The following is a 10,931-nucleotide window of genomic DNA, read 5'->3' as shown; positions in this document are numbered from 1 at the left end:
AGACAGTTTCAAGTTATCTTGCCCAAATGAGGCAGAAGTTGGGTTTGGAATAATGTCCCGTTCTCCTGAATCCCATTTACGACTGTCTGTGTACAAAATGATGCTGACTTCTATAACAGCTGTGTCCCTTAGCATAATCGTTCCTAAGGCCACTTCACCGTAAAATACTTTTGACAAGTACTTTGATGTGGTGGGACAAACACTAGACTGCAAGTCAGAAGACCTTGTTTTAACTCTTGGTTCTTGTGACTTGTGTGACTTTTGTGGCAGTCACACCACCTCCCCCGCCTTGGTTTCCTCATTTATAAGATTAGGATGTTAGACTAAACGATCCTTGCTAGCTCTAAATTATGATTTCATACAATACTCCTTAATTTCCATTCCATTCCATACAGTTTGGAAGTTACTATAAAAATGATACATCTTGATACTAGTACCTATCGTCATTTAAAAAAGAAACAGTCGTGGTACTTGCAACAAATTTTATTGGTCTTTAAGTTACATGAACAGAACAAAGCTATTAACACATTAAAATAAATTTAATTTTACTTATATTTAACAGAAGAAAAAGAAACTCTGAAGAAAACTGAAGGAACTGATGAACCTCAGATAAATGTTTCTTCAAAACAAGAGAGAAAAGTTCCTAAAGGACTCCTCTAAAGTTAATAAAAGATTAGAAAAACATTAAGAGTTTGGGGTTATTATGCTTTTTTATAAAACTACATGTTTCTTAATGGGCACATGTTTAAATATTCAGGTTGTGAAACTCAGTCACCTGTCCAATAAAATCAGAAGACATTACTAATGGTTAAACAGAAAAAAAAAATGCCTATTTCTTTAAATAAAAAAACTGAACAAAGCTCCAAATCTAAGCCCTGAGATGACTTTCCATGAAAAGTCATTAGGGAAAAGCTAATTTGTAACCAACATATTCTATAAAAAGTGATAGATTGTTTTCAAGTTAAAAAAAACAACAACGAACACCAAAGGGAAAAGATTATCACTAATACCTATTATCAACCCAAAGACAGTACACATGAATTCAGAGTATCAGTCGGTCCTCACCTCCCTCCTGAATTACCTGACCAATGGAGGTTTGGTTTTGTTGTTTCAGAAAGCACTGTTTCTTACACTCCATCAATTGCTCAAAGTCACGCCACATTTTAGCTTGCTTCATATTGGGACCGTGGCTTTCTCGTACAGTTTTTTGTTTTTCCCGAAGTTTCTGTTACAAAATATCAAGGATAAATAAATCTAACTAGCAGTACAACTTTTAGTCACAAGAATATACTGAATTTCACACATTTGACTACTAGGCTAAACTCTATCCAGGCTGTCGTAGGATTCATCAAAACCGAGATCACTGAAATAAGCAACAAATGTAATTGTAATGAGATATCATGAATTTAAAAATGAAAGTGTTGACAGAGAGTATATCTTGCAGAGGAGCACAAGCAAACTTTTATGGGTTAGCTTGAAACATTCAACGTGAGTCTAGAACATGAAAATTCTCCAAACAGTTTTTGCTAGAAAAAGGGAAAAGGTCTAGTAATAGACAACAAAAGGAAATATGGAGATAAGCAAAAAATCTCGATATGTACTGCTTTTGTTATCAAGGACTGGAATAACTTAAAAATGTGGCAGTGGCAGTTTTTAAAATTACTGGTTACTCAATAAATGCTTATGGAGTTGCATCAAGAACAAAGAATACAAACATGTATATGATAAAAACAACCAAAATACATCGTTTCATTATTGTGTCTAGTTGAGGGACACAGGAAGGTAGAAAAGGGTTGATTGAGAAGTGGTCAGACATGCAGATAGAGAAACCCAAAGAAATGCACTGCATAAATAAATATATAGAGAAAGAGAAGAAAGATCAGAGGAACAAAAGGGAGAAACAGAGACACACATTTGTAAAGACAGAGAAAGTGTTTAAGAAATAAATATATTCCAGACACTTGACACTGACTAGCTGTGTGACCCTGGGCAAGTCACTTAACCCCGACTGCCTCACAAAAAAAAGAAAAAGAAATAAATATATTCTAAGAGAGTGAAAATGCTTTCAGGAAAAAAAAAAAAACCACCCACCATGGGAGAGGGGTTAACCTATTATTAACCCCAAAAGAATACAGGTATTCAGATATGAGATGGACGCAAAAAATAAGACAGCGACAATCTAGTTCACACAAAACCCTTTGGATTCCTACATCCTGTTAAAAAATTTTAAAGTTATATTGCAAATTTGCAACTAGATGCACAAATTAGAACATCTTCTCTTAGTACTTGCTGTGTGGACCAAATAAACTAAGGGCTAGGTTTGGTCCAGAGCTACAGTTACTATAAACAGCAAAAAGGAAGAATTGAGAAGATATAATTTTAACGTACTTTATAAACTACTGTACAAGAACTGGCATATAAACTCACTTAGTTTAAGTGGATGTTACTACTAAAACTGCTTAAAATTTATATTTTATGCTAGTTAACAAAAATAGTTTTAAACAAAAACAAAAATATAAGTTTAAGGTGCTTCAATGATAACACTTCTCAGGTTATCTTAACATTTAAGTGCCTGGATGTGCTGGAACCAGCTTGAACTGGCTCATGAGAGCTGACGGCTAAACTTTTAGTGTGAACACCAGTACTACAAATCAAGCCCTGATTTATTGTTTTGTTCATTGTCTAGACTTAAGAAATGTTTGTAAGGTTTAAACTTTGCAGTGTGTTATGAGTACATTTCTTGGAGAGAAGGTAGTTAAGCATTTACCTGCGTACCCCTGCTGTTTCTGAGAGCTTATGATGACAAAAAGTACTGTACGAACACAACTAATTCTTTTACGCAATAGTTTACTTGCTAGATCTTTTTGTCACTGTCTTTTGAGGATAAGAATCGCCTGGTTTGTACTTGTAAAGTTATTTTAAAAATTCTTTGTGGGATGTCATTTAGAATCTGAGACCACTGAAGAATGGTGGGACTAACAAAGGTTTTGAAGGTGAGTTGAGGCTTCCAGAATGGGGCAAAATTTAACTTCTGACCTCCTTGAAATAGTCCATAGTGATTTAAATGGTGCTTCCCAAATCCTTAGGGTGGTCTTAGGACCAGCTAGCTGTAGGGATACAGGCTTAGCCCAGGTAGCTCTGCAGAGGATTATGGAGTGTCCTGTGTCTTTCTTGTTTGGAAAGACCAGCTTAGTAGTGGGGTCTGCCCTAGAAGGGGAAGTCTACTTTTAAGAGGTATAGGAGGCACTGGGTTAAGTGCCTTGATTGGTGAACGAGGGGCAATTTTTGCTTTGCTGAATTCTACTACAATAATTCTTGTTAAAGATCCTTTAGTTGCCAGAATGAATCCCCAAACTGAAAGACAAGGAAGAATTCTGAGATCATATCTAGCCAATTAAGTTTAGGCCAACAGAAGAACTAGAAGACTGAAAAACATTTATGTTTATGTAATACTGTTTCTAAGCAAAAAAGGGAAATTTTAATAATAGAAAATGATAAAATACATTTAGAAAAAGAAGTGTACAGCATGTCTCAGGCATGTTGGTTGTAAAAATAATAGTAACTCCTCACGTTTCTATAATAGTGCTTTCCTCACAAAGCCTTCTGACAAAAGCAGGGCAAGTATTACAATATTCATTCCATGGATGAGTCTGTCAGTGATTTGCTCCTGGTCATAGATGGTGAAATGTGTACCCACTGCCTGGATCCCAGAGACACTGTAGTGTATTTGCAGGGGTAAGTCTGTATTAGGGATACTACAAGCAGATATTGACAGTTTGCTAAAAACACCTGTTATTCAATATAACAAAGGCTGTTTTGTTTCTCTGAAGGGATAACAGTGTCAGTACAAAGAGGGAAAAAATAACCTGGAACTCTAACTAAGGCAAGGGAGAAAATCTGCTTTCAAGGGGTTCCTTTCATTTCCCCATTAACATCGAGGAAATTTATTCCCAAATTATACAGGGAGAGTGGTCCATCGTATTTGCTCCATCATCTACACTGCTGTCATGGAAACCATTTTCCATTTCTGATGTTTATCATCAATTTCTTAGAAGGAAATGATTGTTTAAACCAGAAAGAAACCAACACAAGCATGGGTATTTTTGCAGTTATTACTAAACTGTATAAATGTTAAATGCCTAACAATTTTATTTTTACTTTTAAGGAAGCTAAGGATGAATAAATCTTGTTTTTAAAAGTCTCAACTGCCACACAAGTTAAAGACTACAACACATTTCAATCACAGAATTAGAATCCCCTAATGGTACTTGACAAAGAAAACTGCAACTCAACAATCTTAGCTGTCAGTGCACAAGCATGTCACTACCATGCTAATGACTCACAAATGCCAATGTTCGATTGTAAACTACACAGTGAAGACTGGACAGTCAGTGTAGATTATTCTTTACTGTGTAACATGACGTTAGAAGAAAAGAAACTTAGCAGAAGGGAGACAGGGGAAGCCTAGAGAATTAGAGTGATTTGGCTAAGGCCGTGCTGCCCATTGGCGGCAGAACTGGGCCAGAACCTGTCTCCAAACTCTCATTCCAGTGGTATTTCCATTTCCCCATGCTAACTCTTAATGTTACCTATGACTTTTTAATAGATTTAGATAATTTCTAAATGACAACAGGGGCTAAAATCTTTAAGTTTAATAATGTTGATAGTGCTATAAATACATGCAGGGCCTGATTCTCAAGATCTTTTCTACTGATCTCTTGGACATTTCAGTGTTCAATGATTCTTCCACCAGAAGGTGGGCAAGAGAAAGGAGTGCTGGGAACATTCAGGAGAGTAAATATTATTCTGAGCAGCTCTGATAAAGTTTTGATGAGGAAGAAAGATGAAACTAATATATACATTAGTTTCTGGATTATTATGATTTGTGTTAACTGATTAGTAAAACAATTAAGAATTGTCAATACATCATTTCAACTTTGGGTTGGTTGTTCATTGTGTCATTATTTGGGTGTCTTAACTGGATTACCACCAGGAATGTGATATGAAAGCCATCTAAGTATCTTTTCAAAACAATTCATGCTATCCCTATTATGAAAAACAAATTCAGAAGGCTAATGTAATCCTTAAGGGAATCAACTAAGGATAGAACTTTTGCCTGCATCCTACATGGTACTCTCCAAACAGGGGCTCACAACATGACTTGTGCACTGCCAGTCTGTACATTGGTAGACAGGTGGTTTCAAATGAACAATGTGTTCTTACCTTCCCAAGATTTTCTTGTTCAGCAATATTCTTGGCATACTGTTCCCTAAGGAGCCAAGATAACAAGTTAGCTTCAATTTCTTTGAAATGATTTGCTCATGTAACTCAGTAACATTAACATCTCTATCTCAAAGTTCTATGTAGTTTACCGTGCTTATACGAGGAAGTAGTGTCCCCTTATAGTATTTTAATAATAAGTACTTTTATCTTCCTCAACTTTGTTTAGTCCCAGTAAATGGTAACGTAAGAAGGAAAATAAAATTACAAATATTTTAAAGAACATTTTGTGATTTCATGGGTGTGGGGAACTCCTAGTCAAGAGACTTCCTCTGCGGAGTGATCTATATCCTCGCCTCGCCTGTCCTGCAGTCTGAGAGAGCTCTCAATGGCTGAGTGGCCTGTTTATCAATAAGCCCTTTACTATCTACTACAACATGCTGCCTCTCACAGAAGAATGAAGAGAACGAATATGTTCAATACTGTTTCTGTTCAATCTTCTTTTAAGACAACATTAACACATTCCTGTAAATGTCACCAGAATTTTAAAGATTTTAAAACAATTCGTATTTAAACAAAGAACTGACACTGTACAAGCATATATTGAACTGCTTTTACACAAAAGTTCCATTACAATCGAATATGTGCTCATCACAAGATGAGGCAGCCAACGAGGTTTAAAATGGCTGATGTAGGAAGGGCAAAGGAGGACAAAGGATGTGGGGTTGGGACAAAGCTATAGATGTCCTGGAAGACCAGGCACATACTGGGGCTCCATATCCAGAATAAATAGAAGACTGGAATAATTGAGTTTTTGCTATCTTTGATCAAGAGTATGTTATTGTATTTTGAATAAAATAAAATTTAGAAAACAATTTGGGGAATAATTTAAAAAAGGCTAGAGCAGTCTTAGGTGAAGAAAGATGGCTATTTAACAAATGGGGAGGCAGACCTGGCTGAACAGTGAGAGTTAAGAGGATACAAAATATTGGATCAATCAAAAGTACTCATTAAGTATCTACTATGAACAAGGTCCTGTAGTAAGGGCTGAGGATATAAGAACAAAGAATGATACAACTGAAGATAAAAATGGGTAGAAAGAATGAATAGATATGAGGCCAAAATGCCATAAAAACTACAGATTGGGGATATAATGTAATGACCACAGTTATATATCCTATCTCATAGCCAGTAGGATGTTCCCAGTTCTACTGCTCCTACAGTATAATGTGCTATAAAAAGCTGTGTAGGATGGTGCAGTTCATGCTCCAATGGTATGTGCTTGGCTAATGTTAGTAACTCAACTCTTGTTTTTATTTCTGTAAATCTGTAAACAAGGTCATGTAGGGTGCTAAAGTTCAAGGAAATACTGGGAAAACCAATTACGAATTGTTTAATGTTGAGAAGGTCTGTAGTAACTAAGAGTGGAGGTGCAGAAGTAAACCACAACAAGTTTAGTAGGTTCATTTTCCATCTACTGAATTAAAACTAAGTAACAAACGGTAATCATCTCACTAAATGTGACAACTTTTAGATCACAGCTCAGTTATTCTTGGAGAGTAAATATTATATGAAAACAATCCACTGACTGTGCCAGAACTATGAAAAATCGGAATTTAGACAGTGAAAAGTTAAGACCTGCGTTTGAATCTCAGCCTCACTACTGTGACTTTGGGCAAGTCACTCTACCTATGTCTGTTTCTTCATCTAAAAATGGACATCATAACATCTGCATGACCTACCTTATAGAGTTATTGTGGGGAAAGCACTTTGTAAATATTAAGAAACAACTGTGACTTGTTATCATTAATTATTGTAGATTTTTTCAGTTTCTCAAAGGGCAAGAATTCTTTAAACCACAAGAACAACAAAAACAACAAAGAAACTTACGTCCTTTTTTTCAAAATAAAAATTGGGACACTAGACACAAATTTTAAACCACAGTAATCACTTTTATCTGTGGTTGTGCCAGAAAAAAGCTATAAATCTTTGACATTTTTTTCAAGTGTCTCTCAATAATAGTCAAACAAACATGGGTGAAACCATAACACAAGGAATTACACTGTTTCAATGTTCTCATTACATATAATTCTACTTTTTTTGGGGGGGGCTAGTCAATAGGGTTAAGTGACTTGCCCAGGGTCACACAGGTAGTGTCAAGTGTCTGAGACCTGATTTGAACTCAAGTCCTCCTGCATTCAGGGCCGGTGCTCTATCCAGTGTGCCACCTAGCTGCCCCTATATAATTCTACTCTTGACACAATACTATTTTGGCAGGGAAGAAAACCAACCAAGTGGTAGGAGATTATGATAAAGGAATGAAGTAAAGCATCTTAACCCGAAAACTGATCAGAAAGTTCAGCAGTAATATTTTCTTCTTTACTAATTATAATGACAACATTGGAAGGAATGTAACTTAATTTTTAAAAACTTTCTATTTTTAGAGGCCAAAATTAACTTTTCACATTCCTTAGCATTGATCATGCAGATTTACTTGAGCTGAGTTGACATTCAATAAAGACATCTGAATAAGTACATTTTTGGTCCAATATGTTGTAGCCATAGTAAAGTACTTGTTTTATAAATAGTATTCTTTGAGCCCCTCTTAAATTCCTGTACAAATTAAAAAGATATTTAAATTCTGGAAAGAAACCCTGTTTCTTAATTCCATTATCTTTCTAAGAAAACTATCACTTCAGAATTGTTGCTATATGGATAAAGGCAAAAGAGCCTTACTCCAAATCTGGAAGATCAAGGCAAAATAATTATTTTCAGAGTGGGAAAACTCCGACTTATTCTGTTGACAACTCAAAAAAAAACCAGCTTGTGTTTATGCTGTGGTTTGCTTATCATACTATATCCCCAGCATGATCAAGCGCTGAACAAAGCCATGCAAAGGCTACTAGAATTTGTACACTTATTTTCATTCTTCACCACAGTTTATTGGGCATTGCACACAGCAGGTGATCAATAAAATTTGAACGCTGAAAGTGCAGCCACTTCTGGGGCACAAAGCAATAGCCAGGCAGACAACTGGGGCTTAGCCCACAAGAGATGTGTCCAAAGAAGTAAAGCTCTATGCTTCCAAAAGGTTTTCGATCACGGGATAAGAGGATGAATCGTGATGGCATGAAGAAGGTATCTCCAATAAGCTGCACGGGGCTGTGACTGCCTGAGTGGTGCCTGGGTTGGTCCAGCTCCAACTTCAGACTACCATTTGGTGGGCTGGAAACATGCTACTGTAAAACAAGTTCCCCTGAATTATCTTTGAGACTCATCACTCAGACAAGCTTTTACAGGAATGAGACCTGGAAGGGACCTTCAGAATGCTCTAGTCCCACCTTCTCAGATAAGAATGCAGTGCCAGGAGATCTTCGAGAGCAGACCAGGCGGGTGAATAGAAGTGTTTATCAAGCATTTACTCTGGGCCAGGGGAGCGCTGGGGATCTCTGCCTCCAGAGGCAGTGTTCTTCCTCTTATCCCAAACTTCTAGGTTTTAAAATCCTAGAGCAGAATTGCTTTTGCTTCTAATATGAAATCTGCAATCTAAATATTCCTAGTATGTATTTAAGTGGAATGATTTGGGGCATGAGAATTTTCCAGTGATTTTTAGGTTATAACTACACAACAAAACAATCGATCAATTCAGCAAAATTTAATTTTTTTTTAAAAGGTTCAACCAGCAACTGAACAGAATGGACAGTTGAGCAGAATTGAACAGTAAGCAGGAACAAAACAGTATTCCTCAAAATTTAAACTTGAACATGCCCATTTCTGAACTAAAGACTTTTCTAACTGAACTACACTGAGGAAATCCAGTAGATCAGAATGAAGTTGTTGGGATTAAGAACTGTACTTGCCTAATGGCCTTCCGTTTTTCCTGCTGATCAGAGGAGACATAGGCCTTCATCTCGTCAGTTGCGCGCTGCAGCTGCACTTCTAGATTCTAAATGGAAAGAGAGAGCTTTGGAGACACTGCTGATGAAAACTCTCTCTAAAGTTTCTAATTCATTTTTCCTTATCTTACCTTAATCATGCAGTTTGTATAATGGTATCGACTTTCTTCTTGAAGACATTCTTCCCGAAGCCCTCTAACTTCCTACAATGGGTAAGAATGGGTAGCATTCTTCAACACGTTAAAAAGAAACAACCTTCTGTTACATTAAGCATAGCTTAAAAATATAATTTTCTAACAATTTTTCCTTTAGTTATTTTAACTTAACTGAAATACCAACAGATGCTACCTATGGATGTAAGCACTTTCAGGTATACATGGTTTATGACTATAGAGAAAGCTGCTAGTTTACTCCAAAACACAATAAAGCAAAGACTGACATCAAAGTGAGAAGAAAGGTCAAGATTCAGAAGACAGCTGGCTGGGCTAAGACTCTTCCACAGGGAATGGATTCCAGCCCAACATGGCAAAGGACAGTGAACACAGGAAGACCTGGGCAAACGAGCACACCAACCGACTGTGGAAGGGACGCGTGCCCACCAGCAGTACAGGGCTGCTGGAGGACGTGTTTTATAGCAGGAGGAGCGACTGCCATCGATTACACTTACGTGGTCAAAACCATTGTTCTCACCTGCTCAAGTTTGGACCGATTACTTTCCAGGCCTGCTGCACAGCTGTCATATTGTGTTTTCTTTTCCTCACACTCCTGTGTCAGTTCCTGGTAGGAAAAAGAGAACTGTGAAAATGAAAACTAGGATTCAGCTTTAAAGCGTACTTGCTCTTATTAATCCTGTAACTGAGCCTTAGACTCGGAATAGTTTCTGTAAACCAAGGGGATATATGAGAATCACTACCGATGAGGCAGTTACTCAAGTTGCATATTAAGAGATCAGGTGAATAAACAACATACAAACTTTCTTCTAATGTTTCTATAATGTTTACTCAGTGCCATCACATTGTGCCACTCAACAGTCATAAAGATTTTATACTTTAAAACTGATAAGCTCATCATGTATACAACAAAGACCAATACTAGGGGAAAAAAGCACCATTAAATATTAGGTTATTTAAGGTTTTAGGGGGACCCCACAGAAATATCACCTTAAATGCATTAGGAAAGATTTTAAGTACTAGTAAAAAACATACTCTACTTTGCAGAATACATTTTAAATTATATTTAAAACTTTTCTTTGCAAAAACAAGATTTTATTAATGAAAAATAAGAAATCTGTCAGTTATGTTCAATGGACCATACTTAAACTTTTAGTATGTTAATTTTCCTTGCAATAAAAACCTGTGCTTTATGTATTCAATATTTCTCCCAATGGACATTAATTCTAATTTCCAACTTGACAAGCATTTTATTATAGACCCAGATCAGTCATTTCTATTTCCCACATTTGTCACTTTTTCCTATTTTTCTTTCTTTCTTTTCCTTTCTTTCTTTCAGAGACAATTGGGACTAAGTGAATTGCCCAGGGTCACACAGCTCTATGTGTCTGAGATTAAACTTGAACTCAGGTCCTCCTGACTCCAGGGCTAGTGCTCTATGCACTGCAGCTCCACTATGTTTTATTTTATAATCAATGCCACTGGTCAAATGTATCACAATATACAAGTTAATAAGGAAATAGGGTAGCAATTCATGGGAAATTTCCTAAAAATGTGCTAGAGAAACATCAAGATTATTTTGGGGCTGAAAGCGAAGGACGAACTCATGACAGTCATAGCATTCATCAACGTGATTAAGTGGCCC

The 10,931-nt window shown here is 36.6% G+C and overlaps 1 protein-coding gene across 4 annotated transcripts in view; it reads right to left on the bottom strand.

Moving 5' to 3' along the window:
* Positions 1-685: 685 nt before the first annotated feature.
* The window catches only part of IFT81 (intraflagellar transport 81), a 72,781-nt gene continuing 62,535 nt past the window's right edge, over positions 686-10,931 (bottom strand). For 3 of the 4 annotated variants that reach the window (XM_027853538.1, XM_027853539.1, XM_027853540.1), the window contains 5 exons: positions 9,807-9,893; positions 9,248-9,319; positions 9,081-9,166; positions 5,224-5,269; positions 686-1,225 (listed from right to left, as the gene is read on the bottom strand). In XM_027853538.1, the coding sequence (XP_027709339.1) occupies positions 1,043-1,225; positions 5,224-5,269; positions 9,081-9,166; positions 9,248-9,319; positions 9,807-9,893 (474 nt within the window). In that variant the 3' untranslated portion in view covers positions 686-1,042. Of the gene's footprint in view, positions 1,226-5,223; positions 5,270-9,080; positions 9,167-9,247; positions 9,320-9,806; positions 9,894-10,931 lie in introns of those variants that run through there. The other variant, XR_003568379.1, reaches the window with a different exon arrangement.

Source organism: Vombatus ursinus, unplaced genomic scaffold (assembly GCF_900497805.2).
Source record: "Vombatus ursinus unplaced genomic scaffold, bare-nosed wombat genome assembly UNPS02009994.1, whole genome shotgun sequence".
Classification (NCBI taxonomy): domain Eukaryota; kingdom Metazoa; phylum Chordata; class Mammalia; order Diprotodontia; family Vombatidae; genus Vombatus; species Vombatus ursinus.
Note: the sequence above shows the minus strand (reverse complement) of the source record. Positions and strands in the feature narration are given on the sequence as shown.